The sequence below is a fragment of the Bombina bombina genome, chromosome 11 (assembly GCF_027579735.1).
Source record: "Bombina bombina isolate aBomBom1 chromosome 11, aBomBom1.pri, whole genome shotgun sequence".
NCBI lineage: Eukaryota > Metazoa > Chordata > Amphibia > Anura > Bombinatoridae > Bombina > Bombina bombina.
The window spans coordinates 154,965,419-154,992,828 of NC_069509.1; the positions used below are offsets into that span (position 1 = coordinate 154,965,419).

The 27,410-nt window shown below is 36.7% G+C and overlaps 1 protein-coding gene across 1 annotated transcript in view; it reads left to right on the plus strand.

Moving 5' to 3' along the window:
* Positions 1-27,410, plus strand: part of IL21R (interleukin 21 receptor) — a 74,586-nt gene that overhangs the window by 31,456 nt on the left and 15,720 nt on the right. Inside the window, exons 4-9 of the mRNA XM_053694246.1 lie at positions 469-583; positions 4,996-5,186; positions 6,629-6,780; positions 6,861-7,041; positions 11,792-11,891; positions 26,930-27,014. Of these exons, the coding sequence (XP_053550221.1) occupies positions 469-583; positions 4,996-5,186; positions 6,629-6,780; positions 6,861-7,041; positions 11,792-11,891; positions 26,930-27,014 (824 nt within the window). The remainder of the gene's footprint in view (positions 1-468; positions 584-4,995; positions 5,187-6,628; positions 6,781-6,860; positions 7,042-11,791; positions 11,892-26,929; positions 27,015-27,410) is intronic.

Genomic DNA, 27,410 nt, shown 5'->3' on the forward strand with positions numbered 1-27,410 from the left:
CAACAAATATTCTGGTGCTGACTGTCCCTTTAAGTTTAAACAAGAAAACAAAAAATCATAGGTAAGGTCCATCTTCTTTAAAACATCTGACAAAGGTGTTTAAAGTGTCTCACAAAGTTAAAAAGTTGTACAAACTCTGTGCCGTGTCCAGGCCTGATTGAGTACACTGCATATAGGGCTTTTGCTTGGTGGGCCGGAGCCAGATGTGGGTTGGGGCGGTTGCTTTAGTCCCTCAGGCCTCTTAAGCAAGAGTCAGCATTGCTACTCCTTGAAAAAAGGATACAAAGAGAATGAAGCAAATTTCATAATTGAAGTGAATAGGAAAGTTATTTAAAATGGTATGTTCTGTTTAAATCATGGAAGTAACATGTTGGGTTTTATGTCCCTTTAAAAAACATAAATTCATTTTATGATGTTAATAGCTGGCAAAATGTCATTTATCCCCCCCCCCCCCCCCCAATGTTTCAGGTTTCAGTTGCAAGGATCTACATTGCTTTGGGGACTACATTGACACATTTACATGTAGATATGATGCCGACAGGGAAGAAAATAGTGATATTTCCTATATACTCAGCGCAGCATGGTGAGTAATTATGTCATGATTATGTTTTACTGGAGACAATGTGTTTCACAGCCACCAGATGTGAGATCAACTCTAATATAATCAATATAGATGCAGCTATCTCTTAAAGAGACAGTCTCCACCTTGGTCATCTTAACGTCTTACCTTAAATTAAGCAGCAAATAGCCTCCTACATCCCTTTCTATATCAGGCAGCAGGAACAGTAAAAAAAAAGTTATTTTATAATGAATATTGTTTCTGGCCTTTTGTGATTGGCTGCCTTATGCAGCCAAGAACATGATGTCATCAGTGGGCTGAGCTTGGCAGCCATTTCAAAGTGGCCAGAAACAATATTCATTATAAAATAACTTTTCATCATGTTCATCATAAGGCAGCCAGTCACAAAAGGCTCACTAGTTGGATTCAACAGACTGTCAATGCTATTCAGCAGAGTGCCTAGATGCAGCCCAGATTGAGATGTCATCAGTGGGCTGAGCTTGGCAACCATTTCAAAGTGGCCAGAAATAATATTCATTTTAAAATAACTTTTTTACTTTTTCTGCTGCATGAAATAGAAAAAGGTGCAGGAGACTATTTGCTGCTTAATCTATGGTAAAAATTTAAGATGACTAAAGTGTAGACTGTCTCTTTAATCATTAACCTTTCCATGCATATATCAAGTTCTATTGTCATGGATACGTATAACACAAAAACATCTGCTAATCATTACTGAACAAATTCATTAAAAAATGTAATAAAATCTCACCCTAAAAAAAAACGCTGCACTCTTAACAGTTTAAAGAGACGTAAAAAAAACCCAAAAATATATTTCGTAATTCAAATAGAAAATACAATTTTACACAACTTTCTAATTTACTTCTGTTATGAGACTTTCTTTGTTTCTGTTGCTTTCCTTTGTTGAAAAGCAGGAAGGTAAGTTTAGAAGCGTGCACATGTCTGCAGCGCTATATGGCAGCAGTTTTGCGACAATGTTATACATTAGATGGCAGTAAAAGATGGCAGCACCAATTCCTGTCCTGTAGTGCTCAAGGCATGTGCATGCCACCTATCTAGATATCTCTTCAAAAAAAGAATAACAGGAGATCAAAGTAAATTTGATAACAGAAGTAAACTGGAAACGTTTTAAAAATCTTATTCTCTATCTGAATCATGAAAGAAAAAATGTGGGTTTCATGTCCCTACAAGAGAAAAATGAGAAAACCTTATTAGCACAGACATAGGGGTAAATTTATGAGTGTGAGCGGACATGATACAATGTAGCCAGTGGCGTATTAAGGCACAGGCCAACAAGGCCGGTGCCTAGGGCGACAGATTTTGGGAGGCGGCAGCGGCTTCACTGAATATGTGGCTAATCTGAATATATAAAAAAATATTGAATTCTAAAAGGCGCCTTCCAGCTGTGTTGCTGTTGCAATTAATGCTTTAATGTGTTGCTAGAGATAAAAAGCCGAACTTATAATATTGTGGTGCACACAATGCCCTATTCCCCCGTAGAAGTCAATGGAGCAAAAAAAAAAATGGAAAAAACATACATATAAATATATATATATATATATATACACACACACACAAACTGTACATATACATATTTAGATATGTATAATATGTATCTCTGTTAAAGCATTTTGCCTGCCTTTTTTCCCTAACATCTGAGGCTTCATATCTTTAAGCCCTTACAAATTTGTTCCCCCTTTTTAAAAATAATTTTTATGAGACAGTGTTATTATGAGTGTAACTATACTTTTAAGTGTATTTTTGATGTGTTTTGTGACACTTTTTTGTTTCGTGAAACAGTTAACCAGAGCACTTAGATCTCGCTAACTGAACGTGCATTAACTTCAATTGCGCTCAAGCGATCACATTTACTTTTAACTTGCAATACGAGTGAAAAAGAAAAAACTAGTGTCCGTTTAATTAATTGGATAAGCTTTTCTAATGATTGTGATAGTCCCCTTTATTGTTTCCTATGTAATTTTATGCTGCGTATTCACTTAAAATGATGGTAAACAATAGCTGTTTGCCTATATATATTCACTATAATCGTATTCTAGAAAGTTCAACCGCCCATAAATAAAATATTTTTAGTGCAAGTATTAGATTATAATAGATTTCAAAAGTACCTACCTGATGTTTTTTTTTCTAATCTCACTTCACCCACATTGCAATTTTTCACTTCCAACAAGTGACGTCCATATCCATACCGCCCCCTACATACGTCACCGTAATTGCACGCTCCCGAGAATTTGCATACCAATGCACATGCTCAAACCCGTAATGGGCAGTCTCTGATTGTGAACGCGCACTCCGAATGAAATTGTAATAGGATTTTCACTGATGTTGCGCAACTACACGCATGCGCATTAAGAATTTGTCTTGACTAAAGCGAGCCACTTGGACGGATATCTGATTGGATGATAGAAAGACAACTGAAAAAAAAATGTATTACGTTAATAGGTTGTATTAATAGATTGACAGAAAGCGGAATTCGACTATTAGAAAAACATAGTTGACGGTAAGGTTGTGGGAAATAGAAAGCGCAAGTATATTGATTTTAGTGAATAACGGATTATAGAACAAAGTTCAGAAAGTGAGTCTACCATCCCTTTAACAATCGAAAGGTGTTCTCACTTCAGTAAATCATCTGCATATAGTAACATAGGAGATGGTGTAGCAACAGAGGCTGGTGAGGCCAGTGAATCTAGAGAGAATGGAGAAACTAGTTAGTGACTTGTGCTCAGCGAGTGGACATTGTGCTCTTCATATAAACATTAGAGGTGGATTTTGTTATATTCTAGTAGTCACTTTGCTGAATTTACTAAGAGGTTTCCCAACTTTCTGGTTTTACCAGTCTCTCCACCTCCAAATGTCTCTTTCAGTATTTATTTAAAGAGACATGAAACCCACGTTTTTTCTTTCATGATTCAGATAGAGCATGTGATTTTAAACAACTTTCCAATTTTATTTCTATTATCTAATTTGTTTTGTCCTTTAGGTATCCTTTGTTGAAAAGTATACCTTGGTAGGCTCATGAGCTGCTGATTGGTAGCTGCATTTATATGCATCTTGTCGTTGACTTTCAGCTTGAGCCAAGTAGTGCATTGCTGCTCCTTCAACAAAGGATACCAAGAGAATGAAGCTGATTAGATAATAGAAGTCAATTGGTGATGTTTCAAATTGTATGCTCTATCTGAATCATGAAAGAATTTTTTTAAGTTTCATGCCCCTTTAAGACAGCATTCTACCCACTTAGCAATCTTATCATCTACTCCAAGGCAATATATTTTGCGAATAAGTTTGTTGTGTGGGGCAGTGTCAAATGCTTTGTTAAAGTCTAGATACGCTACATCTACGGCTCCCTGCTGGTCTATTAATTTAATTACATGGTCCAAGAAATCAAATAGATTAGTCTGACATGATCTTCCAGCAGTGAAACCATGCTGTCCTTTGTCTTCTAAGTTGTTTGTCTGAAGTTAAGACACATGTCTTTCCTTTAAAATAGTTTCCATTAATTTCCTTGCAATTAAGCTCAAAATGACTGTCCTATAGTTAGCAGAATCTTCCCTACTACCCTTTTTAAAAAAGAGGGATTAAATTAGCAATTTTCCGGTCTTCATGAACAACTCCTGTTAACAGTGACTGATTAAATAAACAGCTAATGGAGTAACTATCACAGATTAAAGTTATTTTAGAACCCTTGGATGAATATTATATTGCTTATTGTAGTGGCATTATTTATTTTGAGGTCTTTTCTTTTTATGAATCTTTGAAAATTGTGTTCTTCCCACTGCCACCAGAGAAGTTCAGTGCAGATGACCAAATTGATATTTGTCCGGGGGATTGACAGACCCTGTCCTCAAGCAATTGTTCATGCGAGAGCAGGTGCGGCAGAATAATTTCCTAGTGCAATGATAAATACAGGCAGGGGATAAAGACAGATAGGTCTCCTAGCTGGAAACTTTGTCCATCCTTCTAATAATAAATGAGGCCTTATGTCTCTACAATCTAAAAGCAATTCACATTTTTCTAAGAATTGGCCACAGCAAATACAACCAGAAACATGTATATTTCCCCAGGCTATTTCAAGGGGTATAGACCTGAACTCCTCTTGATTTGCAAATTGTTGTTAATTGTGCAAATATTAAGCCATTTTACAACATTTATATTGCAATGCAGTGCTTAATTGCTATGGGTTTAAAGTCTCTTTAAATTGTATATATTTTGTAAGTCCATCTTTTTCCATTTCATGATCTTTAATAGTGTTGAATCATTTTTTCAGGCTGCTGATAAGATATTCTATCCACATATTTTGATAAGATAACCTGCCTTGCTGATATGATAACAGCGGTATGTCACCTAGCAGAATATTTTTATGTAGATTGTAAAAGTTTGGCGTAATATTTGGTATCTCACAGGACATCTGAAGATGAAGATTTAAATATCTCGTGTCTTCTCACCCAGTCTTATAACAAACATGAGCAAACCTGCAATGTTGATATGGCGTACTATGGCGCAGAGGTTACATTTAATATTTCTATAACTCAAACCATCTCTGGGAAACATAATTTTACTCAGATGTGTGGACCCTTCAACTTGAGTGACAATTGTAAGTATTTGCAGATGTTTTGTAACTATATTACTGTACTATTATATAACATTTCTATATTCCACAGTTATTAGGTTAAATTATATCTCTATAAACATGGCTATTTTTATATTTACACTATATTTGTCTGTATTTTTTATTGTTATTATTTATTTTATATTATCCAATAACTTTTCATTTGACACATTGTAAAAATTGACCATGTTTTGTTAAAGGTATAAGAAACTCCAACATTAGATTGAAGTAATTCATAAATATCATCAGATACTCACTATTGAGTAATACATTCTGTATAAATAAATACTGTATTCATGTCTCTTCTTCACATCCAGAACCCTGCCTAGTTAGATAATTAGCCCACAAGCTTAAATTCCCCATTATAACATACTTTGAGGGACTTCTTAGATAATCTCGCCAGAGCAGAGAGCTTTAGATAATCTAGCTCTTTGCTTGAATTATATGATTAGCTCTTTTTATAATATAACAAAAATAAATAAATAAGGAAACCACTTATATACATTTAAATAATATAAAAATAACAAAACACACAAAGGGCCAGATTACAAGTAGAGCGCTAAATATCACTTGCGCGCAAGCGATATTAGCGCTCCACTGAGTATTACCTACTCACGATAATGTACACTGGTATTACAAGCTAAGCTACCATAGTCTCCAATGGAAGCCTGGTTCTGATACTGTGCAGCAAAGGGGGGGTGTAGTGCAGCGATGACAGCAAATATAAATATATATATATGTATATGATTATATGCATATATATATTTACAGGGAACACACAGTTTCCATAGAGCGCAATACGCTGTCGGCATTTAACATTGCACAAGCATTTTTAGTGAACTCCTTGTGCAATTCCGCCCCCAGCACATTCACGGCCAATCGGGGATGTCAATCAAATTCAATCGTATCTGATTGAGATGATTGCGGTCCACCACCTCAGAGATAGCGGATGAGTTAAGGAGCAACGGTTTTACGTTCACTGCTTCTTAACTCTTATTTCCAGCGATCTGGAAACATCGGGGGTAGATTGCAGCATTCGCTGCTTGATAAATCCGCCCCTAAATCTCTTTTATTGGATTGCAATAAATCTGCTAAATTTTGAAGCTTACTCCTTGTGAGTATTTACCATTTAGTAAAAATGAATGTCTTGCATACTGCACTATTTCAGATCTCTCATCCACAGTTCTTAAAGATACAGAGCAAGCACAAAGTGACCCTCTTTTATCAGCGCCGACATCTATCAAATCTTTGAATTTCAATAAAAGATATTTTTCTGACAAATTTAAAGGTTTCCATTCATTTGCTTGCCCCCTGTATTATGTGGTAGCCAACAGCATAGAGATTATACTGTATGCCATTACAACTCGAACCCTAAGTATTGTCAGTTTTGAGCTGAGAAAATGATTTATTTATTTTTAAACCTCTAGTTGTACCGGTAGCCCCATTTAACCTTACTGTGACATTTTATGAGAATTACAATATTTCATGGAGAACAGCTTATGAGAGTGAACTACATTTTCTGAAAAATGGAGAGTTACAATATCAGTTGAGTTACAAGACGGAAAAAGAATCATGGAAGGTGAGTAATTTAGTCTGAAAGAAGAAGACAGTCTGAAAGAGCATTGTTTACAGAAAACTTACTCTATTTTATTTATTTAGACTCAGAAGTATGTCCATATCCTGGAGGATGAGAAAAATGTGCAAATTCTAAAGTCATCATTCCAAGAGGATACAAATTATGTAGCTCGGATCCGATCCAAGCCAAAAAGTACGTCACCACTGTACAGTGGAGAATGGAGTGAGTGGAGTGATTTTGTCACATGGAGAACTCACTTTCATGGTATGGAATTAATCTGACTTACAAAATAAGCTCTAGAGGTCAATGTTAAAGATAGATAGATAGATAGATAGATAGATTTTAAGTAAGAATGCTTTCAAAAATAGAAATGTTAATAGTTTATTTTTTTCAATTAACAAAATGAAATGTGACTGAACAGAAGAAAAACCTAAATCAAATAAATATTTGGTGTGACCACACTTGGCCTTCAATACATCATCAATTCTTCTATGTACACTTGTGCAAGGTCAGGGATTTTGTAGGTATATAGTCAGGTGCATAATTAAACAATTATATCAAACAGGTGCTAATGATCATTAAATTAGTGTGTAGGTCAAACACAATCATTAACTGAAACAGAAACAGCTATGGAAGAGAAATAAAACTAGGGTGACCATATTGCCGCTTTAAAAATGGACACATGAAAAATACATATGTCAGGGCTGTTTTTAGGACTGTTTAAAAAGGGACACATATGAAAAATTCATATGTCAGGGTTCTTATACAAAACATTTCTTTAAAGCGGCAATATGGTCACCCTAAATAAAACTGGGTGAGCCAAACTCTACTAACAAGGTGAGGTTGCTGGTGACAGTTTAATGCCAAACGTCATACACCATGGCACAGCAACAAGAACAAGGTGGTTACACTGCATTAGCAACATATCTCTCAGACAGATATTTCAAGGCAAACAGGGGTTTCCAGATGTGCTGTTCAATCTCTTTTCAAGGAGCGCAAAGAAATGAGCAATATGAAGGACCATAGATGCAGTGGTCAGCCAAGGAAATGTAGTACAGCAGATGAAAGATACATCATGCTTACTTTTTTTTTACAATCGGAAGATGCCCAGCAGTGCCATCAACTAAAAATTGGCAGAAACAAGTGAGACCCTGGTGCATCCATCTACTGTCTGAAAAAGTCTGGTCAGAAGTCTGGTTTTCATGGAAGTCTTGTAGCCAAAAAGCCATACCTCCAATGTCGAAACAGGGAAAAGCAACTCAACCATGCACGAAAACACAGGATCTGGGGTTCAGAAAAATGACAGCAGGTGCACTGGACTGAAGACTGAAAATCTTAAATATTCTTCTGTAGCAGAAAGCTTTTGGTTCACGAAGGGCTGGAAAGCTGTACAAGAATGAGTGTCTGCAAGCAACTATGCAAGTTTGGGGCTCTATTTCTGCAAATGGAGTTGGGGATTTGGTCAGAATTAATAGTGTCCTCAATGCTAAGAAGTACAGGCAGATAGTCATGTAATACCATCAGGGAGGCATCTGATTGGTCCCAAATTTATTCTGCAGCATTGTAATGACCCCAAACATATATCCTCAAGCCTGTCCAGAGTAAAGAAGAACAAGGAGTGGACGTGATGGTATGGCCCACACAGAGCACTGATCTCCTCAAGTCTGTCTGGGATTACATGAAGAGACAAAAGCAACTGAGGCTGCCTTGATCCACAGAATAACTGTGATTAGTTATCCAATATGTTTGGAACAACCTACCTGCCGAGTTCTTTAAAAACAGTGTGCAAGTGTGTCTAAAAGAATTGATGCTGTTTTAAATGGCAAAAAGGGATCACACCAAAGATTGATTGGATTCAGATTTTTTGTCTGTTCACTCACTTTGCATTTTGTTAATTGATAAAACTATTAATATTTCTATTTTTGAAAGCATTCTTACTTTATAGAATTTTTTCACACCTGCATAAACTTTTGCACCGTAGTGTATGTATGTATATAGATGGAGGAGGAGGTATATGGAGCTCATCTCCTTGCTGAAAAAAAAGAATAAAGCAGCCATTTTAACATACTTTATGTTGTAATGTGTATAGTAATAGTACTGCCCCATAAAAAAATTGGGAAGGAAGTATTTTTACACCCCACCTCAAAAAAGGTATAGTGTGCAGTCTCATACAGAGTGATGTGTGTAGTCAAATATAGAGTGGACAGGGTATATAGCTTGTGGGAAGGATAGTGGAAAAGGAGGAGAGAGGGGAGAAGAAAGAAAGAAGAGGAGAGACTTAAAGGGACATTGTACACTAGATTTTTCTTTGCATAAATGTTTTATAGATGATCCCACCTGGGAGTGTTTTTGTAACAATGTATAGTTTTGCTTATTTTTTTTAATAACATTTTGCTGATTTTCAGACTCCTAACCAAGCCCCAAATTATCAGATCTAGACCCAAGTATACAGATTCCAGTTTGTGTAATCTGTCTTATGTTGGGGGGGTCTGCTCTTTCCCAGCCCCTTCCACTGGGTGTCCCAGCCTAACCTCATCAACAGTGCTAAACGGAGAGCTACTAAGTACGTTTTTAAAAGGTTTTATACTGGATTTTTAGATCAGTATCTCTTCTTTATAGCAGTGTCTATTACATAGTTATATGAAAATTTGTGTACAATGTCCTTTTAAAGGGACATTAAACCCAAATTTTTTCTTTCATAATTCAGACAGATAATACAATTTTAAACAACATTCCAATTTACTTCTATTATCTAATTTGCTTCATTCTTTAGATATCCTTTGTTAAAGAAATAGCAATGCACACGGGCAAGCCAATCACAGGAGGCATCTATGTGCAGCCACCAATCAGAAGCTACTGAGCATATCTAGATATGCTTTTCAGGAAAGAATATCAAGAGAATGAAGCAAATTAGATAATAGAAGTAAATTAGAAAGTTGTTTAAAATGGTATTCTCTATCTGAATCATGAAAGAAAAACATTGGGTTTAATGTCCCTTTAATGAGTAGCATGTATATTAAGGAGAAGGCAACCCACTGGAAACTGAGAGTAGGAGGGAGATAGGGGGGGACAGGAAGAAGAGAGAGTATATGGGGGGAAGAATGAGGGAATAGCTGGGATGGAAGAAGGATAGGGAGAGGGAGGCGAGAAAATAGAAAGTTGGAGGCAAAGAGTAACTAGGAAGATTATGAAGAGAACAAGTAAAGGGATATAGTGGAAGAGGAGTAGAGCAAGGGACAACAGGAGGAAAGAGATGAGAGAGCGGCGGATAGATTAGAGGGATAGAAAAATGATGAGCCAATTGGGAAGAGGAAAGTGGGAAGATTAATAAAAAGGGAGGGGAATTGGGATAGGGAAGAAGGTGATAATAAGTGGAACAAAACAGAATATAAGTAGAATCCTGAGTAAAAGGTAAAAAATAGGAACAGGCAGAAATGTTCTAAAAAAAGAAAACACAGAGGCACCAAATGGCCTAGTACTATCCGCTAAAAGAATATACAGTATGTATATACTGTATGTATTTAGCAAGTGGCTACTCAAAAATGTACCAACCTCTGCATCAAACTGTTATACCTAGTGTCTCTGACTACTCTATAGCACTGCAGGGGGAGGATGTATTTTGCTAGATGGGTTGATGATTCTTATCCAGAAAGTGCTCCACTTGAACTTGGATCTGTGGGGTGGAGAGCACATTGTGAAGGGATCTAAAAGCAAGTTGGGACCTGGGAAGGAGTATGATCCAGAGGGGCTTGGGCTGTTGGAGAACATGAAATGGGGAAGTGTAACTGTAAGGAAAGCAACAGTTTGACTTATACCAAAAGTAGGAGTCTGGCTAAAGCGATGGAGCATTTGAAGTGAGAGAAATAGAGAGTGACGCTGTGCAGTTGTGGGGTGAGAAGAATGATACAATTATAGCAGACTAGACAGCTACTGGACTTTACTTGCAGTCTACTTCTATCTCAAAGCTCGGGTGATACTCCTGGTTATGCCACACCTGCCATAATACACTCATGAACATTAAAGGGACATGAAACACAATATTTTTCTTCCATGATTCAGATAGAGCATGTAATTTTGCATAACTTTCCAATTTATTTCTATTATCTAATTTGTTACGTTCTCTTTGTATCCTTTGTTTAAAAGTATACCTAGGTAGGCTCAGAAGCTGCTGATTGATAGCTGCACATATGTGCCTCTCTCTATTGGCTTTTAGCTAGCTTCTATAAGTACATTACTGCTTCTTCAACAAAGGATACCAAGAGAATGATGCAAATTAGATAATTGAAGAAAACTGGAACGTTGTTGAAAATTGTATTCTCAGTCAGAATCATGAATTAAAAAAATTGTGTTTCATGTCCGTTTATGTTTTTCTCTCTTTCTATCTGTCCTTAGTATTTTCAGAAACCTTATCCTACAAGGTACCCATCTTCCCAAAGCAATTTCCTCCATAAACCTCAATTCTCTTTCTCTATGTTCAGAGTGACTGCCCTGATTAATGGGAGATTCAAATTGCAAGAAATACATTGTCACTTAAAAATACTTGAAAAGTAATTTGGGAAACACTGAGAATGTATCTATCTACTTATGATTGGTATGATATGTAGTAGTAGACATTAAAGAGACTGGATAGGCTTCGGTACTATCTGTAATCACTTTGGAAGAAATATTTTTGCATTAATAGGTCATTAAAGCACTTTTGGCAAATAACATATAATCAATATATAATTAAATATGAATTTTTAAATATAAATGCACCTGTATTTCACTATTTGCTTTCTTAAAGATGTATAATTAATCCAGATGTTATTAGTTACAATTTCTATAGAATATTTTGTATGCAGATCGCAAAAATAGGACAATGTCATCCTGAGGATACAGTTTCTGATAAATGTATTTAGAAAAGTTTGATATATTTCAAAATGAAATCTATGACTGATCTATATCCAGACGTACAATTATAGATCACATACCGTTTTAGTTATTATATTTTTCATCTATGTTTTCTCTGTTTAAGGAGATCCCAGTTGGACTATGAAGTTCTGGATTCCAATACTGTGTGGAACAACCTTCATAGCTATGATACTGATGTTTAAACATCTGCAACTGCCTCAGCGGTGAGACTATTATCAAATATAGTGTGCGAGATGGTGTATTTGTTTTGTTTTTTTACTCACATTTACCATTAATTTTATGGCATTAGAAATTTATAGTAATTAATAATCCTTTGGTAAGATGCTGTACTGTCAACTGAAATGATTAATTACTAATTATAATTAAAAGGGATAGTTAATCCTTACAATTTTTTTCATTCAGGTCACAGAGGGGCATTATTTTAAGGTTTAATTTTATAAATATAGATGTTTAATATTAGACTATACACCTGACAAACATACAAAATATTTGCATGAAAGTATATCAAGGGCATTTACTGTATATAGAGACTGTGCAACAATTTTATTTAGTATCATTTCGTTTCATAAAGGAACCAATTATTCTAGCTTTTCTTCCTGAGCAATGTTCTTCAATTCCAGACATGAGGAGATACTAACACAGTCATTTGGTATGGTGTGTTTATTAAAGCACAGGCCAATTAAACATAAAATAGTTTTTTATTTGTTAACCGCTAAAATGCATGCAATAATTACACTCATGCAATAACTAAACTCATGCAATAACTATACTCATGCAGTAACTGCACACAAGCAATAATTACACTCATGCAATAGCTAAACTCATGCAGTAACTGCACACAAGCAATAATTACACTCATGCAATAGCTAAACTCATGCAGTAACTGCACAAAAGCAATAATTACACTCATGCAATAACTAAACTCATGCAATAACTAAACTCATGCAATAACTAAACTCATGCAATAACTATACTCATGCAGTAACTGCACACAAGCAATAATTACACTCATGCAATAGCTAAACTCATGCAGTAACTGCACACAAGCAATAATTACACTCATGCAATAACTAAACTCATGCAATAACTAAACTCATGCAGTAACTGCACACAAGCAATAATTACACTCATGCAATAACTAAACTCATGCAGTAACTGCACACAAGCAATAATTACACTCATGCAATAACTAAACTCATGCAGTAACTGCACACAAGCAATAATTACACTCATGCAATAACTAAACTCATGCAGTAACTGCACACAAGCAATAATTACACTCATGCAATAACTAAACTCATGCAGTAACTGCACACAAGCAATAATTACACTCATGCAATAACTAAACTCAAGCAATAACTAAACTCATGCAATAACTAAACTCATGCAATAACTATACTCATGCAGTAACTGCACACAAGCAATAATTACTCATGCAATAGCTAAACTCATGCAGTAACTGCACACAAGCAATAATTACACTCATGCAATAACTAAACTCATGCAATAACTAAACTCATGCAATAACTAAACTCATGCAGTAACTGCACACAAGCAATAATTACACTCATGCAATAACTAAACTCATGCAGTAACTGCACACAAGCAATAATTACACTCATGCAATAACTAAACTCATGCAGTAACTGCACACAAACAATAATTACACTCATGCAATAGCTATAACTAATGCAATAACTAAACTCATGCAGTAACTGCGCACATGCATTAATTACACTCATACAATAGCTAAAACTAATGCAATAACTAAACTCATGCAGTAACTGCGCACATGCATTAATTACACTCATACAATAGTTAAAACTAATGTAATAACTAAACTCATGCAGTAACTACTCACATGCAAAAATTACACTCATGCAATAGCTAAAACTAATGTAATAGCTAAACTCATGCAGTAACTGCACACATGCAATAATTACACTCATGCAATAGCTATAACTAATGCAATAACTAAACTCATGCAGTAACTGCACACATGGCAATAATTACACTCATGCAATAGCTAAAAACTAATGTAATAACTAAAGTCATGCAGCAACTGAACACATGAAATGACTATACTAATGCAATAGCTAAAAACTAATGTAATAGCTAAACTCATGCAGTAACTGCACACATTAAATAATTACACTCATGCAATAGCTATAACTAATGCAATAACTAAACTCATGCAGTAACTGCACACATGCAATAATTACACTCATGCAATAGCTATAACTAATGTAATAACTAAACTCATGCAGTAACTGCACACATGCAATAATTACACTCATGCAATAGCTATAACTAATGTAATAGCTAAACTCATGCAGTAACTGCACACATGCAATAATTACACTCATGCAATAGCTAAAACTAATGTAATAACTAAACTCATGCAGTAACTGCACACATTAAATAATTACACTCATGCAATAGCTATAACTAATGCAATAACTAAACTCATGCAGTAACTGCACACATGAAATGACTATACTAATGCAACAGTTATAACTAATGTAATAACTAAACTCATGCAGTAACTGCACACATGCAATAATTACACTCATGCAATAGCTATAACTAATGCAATAACTAAACTCATGCAGTAACTGCACACATGGCAATAATTACACTCATGCAATAGCTATAACTAATGCAATAACTAAACTCATGCAGTAACTGCACACATGGCAATAATTACACTCATGCAATAGCTATAACTAATCCAATAAATAAACTCATAAAGTAACTGCACACATGGCAATAATTACACTCATGCAATAGCTAAAAACTAATGTAATAACTAAAGTCATGCAGCAACTGAACACATGAAATGACTATACTAATGCAATAGCTAAAAACTAATATATGCGATAAAGTGTGACCGCACCACCCTTTCTAGTTAGTATGCTCAGGCACGGGATAAAGTCCGGTCATAGACTATATAATAATAAAACATCAAAGAATCCCAGCCACTGAGTCTTAGAATCAAGAAGTTTTTATTCTTCAACAAAAGATATGATCGACTTGATCTTTCACAAAATGTAATCATAATCATCAGGGTACCATCAGGTGTAGGTTCACTCAGATCCACACATACCCCATCCACCAAACACATCCGTATCTAATCCTCACCCAAAAAGGAAAAAACATCAAAACAAACATCAGAAAAATAAATGAAAAAAGTGTATTATCACTCCCAGGGCGTCCCCAGGGAGTGAATCTTGACACCACCCACTAAGGACTAAATAGGATTGAGAACCGTGAAGAGTGTCCACTAGATCCGTAACTCTGTAATCTTATATGGAACAAGAGTGTCTCGTACTATTGTGGAAACTCCTCAAACAAGAATGTCTCGTGTGTTACAAAACTTCCAACTGTAACAATGTATATCTGTTTGAAACCATCAGCAATTATCTTCTTGCCACTATATGAAAGTGGTCACAGGAAACATAACATGTTACAGTATTTGTAATCCATCACAATGAATGCTGGTAACGACTATCGTGACAAGTCTTGTAATTATGAGAGTATTACGGTTCAAATGTCCCTTACACCTGGCGTGCTACTGACCATGAACTGTGTTGCGGGGAGCTGCAAACGTACTATCGGCCCAAACACACACCCTCTTCACACTTCACTCACGGTAACGTGCACTATGTCTTCCTTGTAATGCCTTTATTGCAGAGGATACAGTACATTCCACATTTTCCTTTTTACCAAAACTGCGAGTATCTCATACCCTCATGGCAGTTGATGGCCTTTAATGTGTTGTGAATCAAGCAATTGCTTAAACAGCCGTGTCACCTCCTTCAGCATATGTGTGCATCTATCGGTAGTGCCGTGAGGCTCTCTATCTTCAGTGTGGTTCTATGGGCCCCCCAGTGAAAGAATCTGGTCTCACCTCGCAATTACTATGGCTCAGATAGCACGGTATCCAGGTGTCTGTGGTGGCGTCTCCTCGTTCCGACGCGCGTTTCGGGACTCCGCCCCTTTCTCAAGGAATTTACAGGTAATGGGGTGGAGGTGTGATTGAAATAGGATCAAATGTAATCTTATTGGCTAATAGCATACACACCCCCACTCTAACGTCACATTCTACACACGTATTAGTGGAAATATGGCTTGGTTAAAAAACGAATGAATCTAAGACTCACGAATGGCTAGTGTTCACTTCCGAGCAAGCGCCGAACAATCTCCACATTATAGACATAACAATAATACGCCAGTCCACAGTATCTACAAACGAAAACGCCGCACGCTACGCATTCAGGGAGCCATCAATACAAAAATATTCTCGACTGTTTTCCATTACTATTCTGCACCTGCTGTCTACAATCGTAACTTAGACAGTACATTCCCTCAATAATACGCCAATACACAGTATCTACAAACGAAAACGTTGTACGCTACGCATTAAGGGAATTATCAATATAAAAATATTCTCGACTGTTTCCCATTACTATTCTGTACCTGCTGTCTACAATCGTAACTTAAACAGTACATTCCCTCACATTAGTATTTTCATATAAGATGGGATTATTCAATATAAGCGGTCTCTGTACGGGATACCTTATTTACATGCTAAATTCTGAAGACTATATGCAGTCAACTTAGACAAAACATGTCCCAAGGGTCTCAGTAAGAACTATTCTAAACCTATTCAATGCTGGTTCTCACAGTCATATTTTATATAACTAAAAGAGTCATACAGAAGGAACTCCCCTTATGTAATCAGTCCTACTTTGACATATATGCAGGATAGATAGTGAGTTCTATACAAAGGGGACTGGATATCATGTATCATATTAAATTATCACCGGACTATCACGTCGTGTGTCAAAACCATATGCATTATTGAATCGTAATGTCCAGAAATCGCAATTATTTTAAACCTTTTCCTACCTCTCTTCAGTTATTTATATCTTAGAGAAGGACACAGTCTTGAGAAAGCAATTCACCATTTGAGAACTGTGAAAAGCTCAGATGAAATTCCCCCAGGATATGTCTCTATTGAGACCTTTGGGGACCATGGTATCCAATTGTTTGATCCATAGTGCCTCCTTACGGAATAGTATTTTCTGTCGGTCACCTCCTCTCCGTAAGGGAGAGACCCCATCAATAACTTGAAACCTTAATTGGCTCTTGTTGTGTGCCAATCGTGTGAAATGATGGGCCACAGGTGCATCCTCGTCATCCTTACCTATGGCTGATTTGTGCTGACGTATCCTATCACGGACCGTCTGTGTGGTCTCCCCTACATATGCCAGGCCACATGGGCACTTAATGACATATATCACATATTTGGAGTTGCAGGAGAACCTACCATTGATCGGAATCCTTTTGCCTGATAGGGGATGGGTAATGTGATCCCCTTGTAACATCGAATGACAAAGGGCACAGTTCATGCAGGGGAAGGAACCTTTCTTATTGATTGTAATTGGTTTTCTCATGGTACCCCAATCAGCCCGTATCAGTTCATCTTTCAAGTTTTTATTTCTCCGGAAGGAGAATAGTGGAGTCTCATTGAAGATCTTACCCACATGTATATCTTCTCTTAGTAAGTGCCAGTGTTGTAAGATTATCCTTTTAAAGACCTTACTATGTGACCCAAAGTGACTCACAAAGGGCACCGAAATTTTTTTAGCTTCACGAGTAGTCTTACTCAATAGGCTAGCCCTGTCAATGTTCAGTACTTTATTCATGTTTTCTTCCAGAATTTGCACTGGATATCCTCTGTCTAAAAATTTTTTAGACATTTCCTCCAATCTCTGTAGGCAAATTACTGGATCATCCACAATCCTTTTAGTCCGCAGAAGTTCGCCTAATGGAAGATTTTTGATCAGAGAGGGGGGATGGAAACTTTCATACCGTAGGGTATTGTTCCGATCCGTTTCTTTCGAAAATAAGTCACTTCTGAGTTTCTGATCTACAATCGATATCATGGTATCTAAAAAGCTTACCCTGGACTTACTTGCTTCCATGGTAAACTTGAGAGAAACATGTGCCGAATTAAGTTTTGATACAAATTGTGTCAGACCATCATCACTGCCCGTCCAAATAAAGAAGACGTCATCTCTGTAACGATACCAGCCTAAAATAAATTTCTTATAGCCTTCATCCTTATAGACCACATCCTCCTCAAACTTCCCTACAAATAAGTTCGCATAAGTAGGTGCTACATTTGAGCCCATGGCCGTTCCTTGTTTTTGGACATAGAACGTATCTTCAAATAGAAAAAAATTTTCATACAGAATAATCTTTAAGAGATCTTTGATAAATCTTCTTTCACTCGGGGAATATAAGTTGTCCTTGTCCAGAAAATAAAATATTCCCTCTATTCCTAACTCATGAGGAATCGAAGTATAAAGACTAGCTATGTCCATTGTTACAAGTTGGCTGTCCTTTGGAACCACCAATGAAGATATCTTGCACAAAAAGTCAGTCGTATCCTGTAAGTACGAACTCAAATAACCTAATAAAGGTCTAATGAGTTGATCCAAGAATACTGCTAACGGTTGAAACATTGAATCCGTGCCTGCGACAATAGGTCGACTGGGAGGGTCAAGTAGTCTTTTATGTATCTTGGGTAATACATAAAATACCGGTATAATTGGATGTTCTTTAATCAGGAATTTCGCCTGTTTCTTAGTAATGATATCCGAGGCTAAGGATTCCTCAATTATCTTATTGATCTTGTTTTTCACCCTCAATGTAGGGTCGGCTGTCAATTTAGCATAATTATCTGTATCTTGTAATTGGCGGAGGACCTCCTCCTTGTATTTGTTCTTATGCATGATAACCAGGGCACCGCCCTTGTCAGCTGGCTTCAGGATCAAGTCCTCATTTTTCTGAATGGATGCCAGTGCTAATTTCTCTTGTTTAGAGATGTTAGACTTAATTTTTGTACGGAAGTTTTTTTTAAATTTTTCAAAGTCCTTTTTAATTAAAGTGATATACGCTTCAACTGAAGCATTCGTGTGAGGAGGATTAAAAGTACTCTTAGGTCTAATGTTTCGTACATGAAATTGAAATGGACTGTTAGGCTCAATTGTGTTGACGTCTTCTTTATTCGCAAAAAAGCTCTTTAATCTTAGATTCCTAAAGAAACGATGAAGGTCACATTCTAGTTCAAAAAAGTCTGGGGTAGTAGTAGGGACAAAAGATAATCCCTTTTGTAATACCCCTCTAACTGCCTCATTGATCTCAATCCCGGTCAATTAACTACTAAACTCTCTGCTCTCTCCGATTCTGTCGGGTTGAGATCTGGTATGTTGTGTCTCCGGTGTTTCCTCCCCCCCTCCTCTTCCTCTTCTTCGATTCCTTGTTCCACGTCCTCTTAAGGGAAAAGGGATTGAGGAGTCACTGAAATCACTATCAAATGAGGACTCTCCTGGGAAATTATATACTTGTGTCCCTCTTCTAAATCTTCTAAAAGGTGTAAAATCTGGGTTACGCCATCTGTAAACTTTATTATTTTGATAATCAGTGAGGTCTCTCTGAAATTTCTTATATTTCTTACTCTCTAAGCTTTTTTTAAAGATAGAAAGGTCACTATCCAGCTTAGATTTAAAATTACTGAAGTCTGTTTCAGACTTTAACTCCTTAAGAGATAGTTCCACCTTATCTATCTCCTGCTGCATTTTGGGTAGTTCCTTCTGTATGTACTCTATTGTCAAAATCAGGATATCATAGGAGCATTTATTTAAAATGCCCTCAAATTTGTCACAGTATTCTGAGTTTTCCCTAAATAATGTGGGATGAAGATGACTTCTGAGACCCCTTGGAATACGCTTCTGTCTAAAATACTCAGCCAGGGTAACTGAATGTAATTCGTATACAATTTTCTGCTTAATCATCTGTTCTAAACTCGGCGGTTCCTTAACATCAGGCTCATTATTCAAAAAATCTCTGTTGCCAACACATAAAGTAGCTATTCGTGAGGCATCCAAATCTGAGTAAGCAAACATCTTAGTCCCTTCCATCGTACTCATCAAATGTGAGTGTGCACGTCACAGACCAAATTAATATATGCGATAAAGTGTGACCGCACCACCCTTTCTAGTTAGTATGCTCAGGCACGGGATAAAGTCCGGTCATAGACTATATAATAATAAAACATCAAAGAATCCCAGCCACTGAGTCTTAGAATCAAGAAGTTTTTATTCTTCAACAAAAGATATGATCGACTTGATCTTTCACAAAATGTAATCATAATCATCAGGGTACCATCAGGTGTAGGTTCACTCAGATCCACACATACCCCATCCACCAAACACATCCGTATCTAATCCTCACCCAAAAAGGAAAAAACATCAAAACAAACATCAGAAAAATAAATTAAAAAAGTGTATTATCACTCCCAGGGCGTCCCCAGGGAGTGAATCTTGACACCACCCACTAAGGACTAAATAGGATTGAGAACCGTGAAGAGTGTCCACTAGATCCGTAACTCTGTAATCTTATATGGAACAAGAGTGTCTCGTACTATTGTGGAAACTCCTCAAACAAGAATGTCTCGTGTGTTACAAAACTTCCAACTGTAACAATGTATATCTGTTTGAAACCATCAGCAATTATCTTCTTGCCACTATATGAAAGTGGTCACAGGAAACATAACATGTTACAGTATTTGTAATCCATCACAATGAATGCTGGTAACGACTATCGTGACAAGTCTTGTAATTATGAGAGTATTACGGTTCAAATGTCCCTTACACCTGGCGTGCTACTGACCATGAACTGTGTTGCGGGGAGCTGCAAACGTACTATCGGCCCAAACACACACCCTCTTCACACTTCACTCACGGTAACGTGCACTATGTCTTCCTTGTAATGCCTTTATTGCAGAGGATACAGTACATTCCACATTTTCCTTTTTACCAAAACTGCGAGTATCTCATACCCTCATGGCAGTTGATGGCCTTTGATGTGTTGTGAATCAAGCAATTGCTTAAACAGCCGTGTCACCTCCTTCAGCATATGTGTGCATCTATCGGTAGTGCCGTGAGGCTCTCTATCTTCAGTGTGGTTCTATGGGCCCCCCAGTGAAAGAATCTGGTCTCACCTCGCAATTACTATGGCTCAGATAGCACGGTATCCAGGTGTCTGTGGTGGCGTCTCCTCGTTCCGACGCGCGTTTCGGGACTCCGCCCCTTTCTCAAGGAATTTACAGGTAATGGGGTGGAGGTGTGATTGAAATAGGATCAAATGTAATCTTATTGGCTAATAGCATACACACCCCCACTCTAACGTCACATTCTACACACGTATTAGTGGAAATATGGCTTGGTTAAAAAACGAATGAATCTAAGACTCACGAATGGCTAGTGTTCACTTCCGAGCAAGCGCCGAACAATCTCCACATTATAGACATAACAATAATACGCCAGTCCACAGTATCTACAAACGAAAACGCCGCACGCTACGCATTCAGGGAGCCATCAATACAAAAATATTCTCGACTGTTTTCCATTACTATTCTGCACCTGCTGTCTACAATCGTAACTTAGACAGTACATTCCCTCAATAATACGCCAATACACAGTATCTACAAACGAAAACGTTGTACGCTACGCATTAAGGGAATTATCAATATAAAAATATTCTCGACTGTTTCCCATTACTATTCTGTACCTGCTGTCTACAATCGTAACTTAAACAGTACATTCCCTCACATTAGTATTTTCATATAAGATGGGATTATTCAATATAAGCGGTCACTGTACGGGATACCTTATTTACATGCTAAATTCTGAAGACTATATGCAGTCAACTTAGACAAAACATGTCCCAAGGGTCTCAGTAAGAACTATTCTAAACCTATTCAATGCTGGTTCTCACAGTCATATTTTATATAACTAAAAGAGTCATACAGAAGGAACTCCCCTTATGTAATCAGTCCTACTTTGACATATATGCAGGATAGATAGTGAGTTCTATACAAAGGGGACTGGATATCATGTATCATATTAAATTATCACCGGACTATCACGTCGTGTGTCAAAACCATATGCATTATTGAATCGTAATGTCCAGAAATCGCAATTATTTTAAACCTTTTCCTACCTCTCTTCAGTTATTTATATCTTAGAGAAGGACACAGTCTTGAGAAAGCAATTCACCATTTGAGAACTGTGAAAAGCTCAGATGAAATTCCCCCAGGATATGTCTCTATTGAGACCTTTGGGGACCATGGTATCCAATTGTTTGATCCATAGTGCCTCCTTACGGAATAGTATTTTCTGTCGGTCACCTCCTCTCCGTAAGGGAGAGACCCCATCAATAACTTGAAACCTTAATTGGCTCTTGTTGTGTGCCAATCGTGTGAAATGATGGGCCACAGGTGCATCCTCGTCATCCTTACCTATGGCTGATTTGTGCTGACGTATCCTATCACGGACTGTCTGTGTGGTCTCCCCTACATATGCCAGGCCACATGGGCACTTAATGACATATATCACATATTTGGAGTTGCAGGAGAACCTACCATTGATCGGAATCCTTTTGCCTGATAGGGGATGGGTAATGTGATCCCCTTGTAACATTGAATGACAAAGGGTACAGTTCATGCAGGGGAAGGAACCTTTCTTATTGATTGTAATTGGTTTTCTCATGGTACCCCAATCAGCCCGTATCAGTTCATCTTTCAAGTTTTTATTTCTCCGGAAGGAGAATAGTGGAGTCTCATTGAAGATCTTACCCACATGTATATCCTCTCTTAGTAAGTGCCAGTGTTGTAAGATTATCCTTTTAAAGACCTTACTATGTGACCCAAAGTGACTCACAAAGGGCACCGAAATTTTTTTAGCTTCACGAGTAGTCTTACTCAATAGGCTAGCCCTGTCAATGTTCAGTACTTTATTCATGTTTTCTTCCAGAATTTGCACTGGATATCCTCTGTCTAAAATTTTTTTAGACATTTCCTCCAATCTCTGTAGGCAAATTACTGGATCATCCACAATCCTTTTAGTCCGCAGAAGTTCGCCTAATGGAAGATTTTTGATCAGAGAGGGGGGATGGAAACTTTCATACCGTAGGGTATTGTTCCGATCCATTTCTTTCGAAAATAAGTCACTTCTGAGTTTCTGATCTACAATCGATATCATGGTATCTAAAAAGCTTACCCTGGACTTACTTGCTTCCATGGTAAACTTGAGAGAAACATGTGCCGAATTAAGTTTTGATACAAATTGCCATCAACTGCCATGAGGGTATGAGATACTCGCAGTTTTGGTAAAAAGGAAAATGTGGAATGTACTGTATCCTCTGCAATAAAGGCATTACAAGGAAGACATAGTGCACGTTACCGTGAGTGAAGTGTGAAGAGGGTGTGTGTTTGGGCCGATAGTACGTTTGCAGCTCCCCGCAACACAGTTCATGGTCAGTAGCACGCCAGGTGTAAGGGACATTTGAACCGTAATACTCTCATAATTACAAGACTTGTCACGATAGTCGTTACCAGCATTCATTGTGATGGATTACAAATACTGTAACATGTTATGTTTCCTGTGACCACTTTCATATAGTGGCAAGAAGATAATTGCTGATGGTTTCAAACAGATATACATTGTTACAGTTGGAAGTTTTGTAACACACGAGACATTCTTGTTTGAGGAGTTTCCACAATAGTACGAGACACTCTTGTTCCATATAAGATTACAGAGTTACGGATCTAGTGGACACTCTTCACGGTTCTCAATCCTATTTAGTCCTTAGTGGGTGGTGTCAAGATTCACTCCCTGGGGACGCCCTGGGAGTGATAATACACTTTTTTCATTTATTTTTCTGATGTTTGTTTTGATGTTTTTTCCTTTTTGGGTGAGGATTAGATACGGATGTGTTTGGTGGATGGGGTATGTGTGGATCTGAGTGAACCTACACCTGATGGTACCCTGATGATTATGATTACATTTTGTGAAAGATCAAGTCGATCATATCTTTTGTTGAAGAATAAAAACTTCTTGATTCTAAGACTCAGTGGCTGGGATTCTTTGATGTTTTAGCTAAAAACTAATGTAATAGCTAAACTCATGCAGTAACTGCACACATGGCAATAATTACACTCATGCAATAGCTATAACTAATGCAATAACTAAACTCATGCAGTAACTGCACACATGGCAATAATTACACTCATGCAATAGCTATAACTAATGCAATAACTAAACTCATGCAGTAACTGCACACATTCAATAATTAGACTCATGCAATAGCTAAAAACTAATGTAATAACTCAACTCATGCAGTAACTGCACACATGAAATGACTATACTAATGCAACAGTTATAACTAATGTAATAACTAAACTCATGCAGTAACTGCACACATGCAATAATTACACTAATGCAATAGCTATAACTAATGTAATAACTAAACTCATGCAGTAACTGCACACATGCAATAATTACACTCATGCAATAGCTATAACTAATGTAATAACTAAACTTATGCAGTAACTACACACATGAAATGACTATACTAATGCAACAGTTATAACTAATGTAATAACTAAACTCATGCAGTAACTGCACACATGCAATAATTACACTAATGCAATAGCTATAACTAATGAAATAACTAAACTCATGCAGTAACTTCACTTATGCAATAAATACATTTGTACAGTAGTTACACCCATGCAATAGCTAAGACTCATATAATAACCGCACTCATGTAATAACTACACTCGTGTGACAACTGCACTCATGCAATAGCTAAGATTCATTCAGTAGCTAGACTCATGCAATAGCTACACTCATGTGACGACTTCACCCATGCAGTTGCTAAGACTCATGAAATAACTAGACTCATGCAATAAGTACACTCATGTGACAACTACACCCATGCTAAGACAATAAATAGATGCATGCATTAACTGCAGATATGTGATAAGTACACTTATATGCTGTAACTTGACTTAAAGGTAACTTTATTCACAAAAAGCAACACCGTGAAGCACAAAACAAATAAGAAAGAGTCATTTTAGCTTAGGCTTACTCATAGACCATAACATTTTTATTCATACATCTGTCACCTATTGATTAAACTTAACGCCCTTCCTTTCCCCATAGGCAAAAACAGAAAAACCTCATAAACTAATGTATTTGCAAACAAACATCAATTCTTCTTCATATGTCTTTTATTTGTAAAGCATCCTAACAATTTCAATTAATGATATATTTTATTTGCTAACAAAATTGATCAGCCAGACTGTACTAATTTAAAAGTAATATGTATATATGTGCGCATGTATGTGTATATATATATATATATATATATATATATATATATATATATATATATATATATATATATATATATATATATACAAAATATAAATATATATTTAAATGTATTTATAATATAAGGATGGATATTTTTACTAGTCCCTAGAAGGGCAAGAAATTAAAAAATTGTTGTGAACGTGTAAAAATGTTGGCTTTATTTATATCCTTAAAGGGACAGTTCACCCAAAAATGTTCTCCCCTTAAAATTGTTCCCAATTATTCATTTTACCTGCTGGAGTGTTTTAAATTGTTTACAAGTAGCTCCTTTACCCCTATTTTGGCATTTGAAATAGCTGATTTAGCCTGTGGTATCCCAACCTATACTGAAAGTTTCTATACTGGAGTATATTCTATTGAATAGCCTAAGTAAACACAGCCAGCAGAAGAGATTATACTCTCAGTGGGGGGCATGATGGTTAAGTAATAAAATGATAATTTTCCATTGTTCTCTCTAAGTATTGAGCTTTGGTTTTCTAGACAAATATAAGATAAGGAAGCAAGTGTGTGTACACAAAGTGATAACATAATGAGATCTGATATTACCTGAAGCTCAACCCATTGTAATATTCTGTGGTGTAAAAGCACAAAACCAGCTACTTCATATACACAAATAAACCAAAACATGCAATTTCTCATAAATTTTATACTCTGCGGCTGGTATAACAAGTCATTGAAAATACATTCATATAAAAACAATTTTACAGTGTACTGTCCCTTTAAAGGAAAATTAAACACTTTTTTTTCTTTCATGATTCAGATAGAGCACCAACCAGCAAGCACTACCCAGGGTGCTACACCAAAAATGGGCTGGCTCCTAAGTTTACATTCTCGCTTTTTCAAATAAAGATACCAAGAGAACAAAGAAAATTTGTTAATAGGAGTAAATTAGAAAGTTACTTAAAATTGCTGCTCTATCTGAATCATGAAAGAAAAAAATTGTGTTTAATATCCCTTTAACAATAAATAGACTAGTAAATATTTTACACCTCTCTCTCTCTCTCTCTCTCTCTCTCGTTCTCGCTCGTTCTCGCTCTCTCTCGCTCTCTCGCTCTCTCGCTCTCTCTCGCTCTCACTCTCTCGTGCTCTCTCTCGCTCTTTCTCTCGCTCTCTCTTTCTCTCGTTCTCTCTCGCGCTCTCTCGCTCTCTCTCTCTCGCTCTCTCGCTCTCTCTCGTTCTCTCTCGCTCTCACTCTCTCTCGCTCTCTCTCGCTCTCACTCTCTCGTGCTCTCTCTCGCTCTTTCTCTCGCTCTCTCTTTCTCTCTCTCGTTCTCTCTCGCGCTCTCTCGCTCTCACTCTCTCTCGCTCTCTCTTTATATATATACTGATAATGTTATTTATTAGTTTGTATTTATATTTGATATTCTTCATTTTCATCAGGTAAGCTAATCAATTTAGATTTTTTTTTTTATATATTGAATCACACATACCAATTGTAAGACTAAACAACTCTACGTGTTAATTATTTTTGATTGGTCCATCTGAGAACACAGACACAAAACAATTGAAAATCTATTTTCTACATGATACATGATATTATGCATTAAAGGGATCTAAAACCACAACATTTTCTTTTGCGAATCAGACAGAGCATAACATTAAAAAAAAAGTTTCCAATTTGGTTCTGTGATTAAGTCTGCTTCGTTCCCATTATATTCTGCGAGGAATAAATACCTAGGTAAGCATCAGTCATCTAGTTCTCTTGCAAATGGATAACATTCTTGCAGAAAATACTACCATATAGTGCTCTTAAGCATACACCCTGCTTTGGGAAAAAAAAATCATTTTTGAAGCTAGGAGTATTCACAATGGAGCTATGTAATACTGTTGTAGATATTAGAAACTAAACATTTCAAAGCAATACAGGTACAATATTCAGAGAAATAAAACTAAAACTCAAGAAGACATAATGGAATTTTATTTCAATAGCTTGTTTCTATCTGTTATAGACTTTGGAAGAACGAGTGGGTTTTCATTCCAAGTCCAGCACCTTTTTTTAAACCACTCTACACAGGACACAACGGCGATTTTAAGGTAAAAAATACAATTATTTTTGCAATATGACTCATACTTATTACTTTGACAATAGTAAAAAAAACATGTTATTGTCACACGTCTAATGAGTTCTTACTGTAGGAGTTCAGAAGACACAATAAAGGTTAAGTTGTGGTTAAACAAAGCCCCGCTGTAAACGGTGGAAAGCACATTACTGACATCATACGCGATGTGCTGTAGAAGTGTTTAACACAAAATAAAAGCAGAGAGAAACAGGGGACAAATATAGCTAAATTAACTTTTTCAGCATGGCGTTTCTCCCATTTACGGCAAGATGACAAGAAGCGCGCTAACAGTTTCAGGCGAGTGATAAAGGTTTTATTGTGCGTGTTGGAAGTACCATGTGTATTACAAGTTGAAATTAAACGTGTTCAC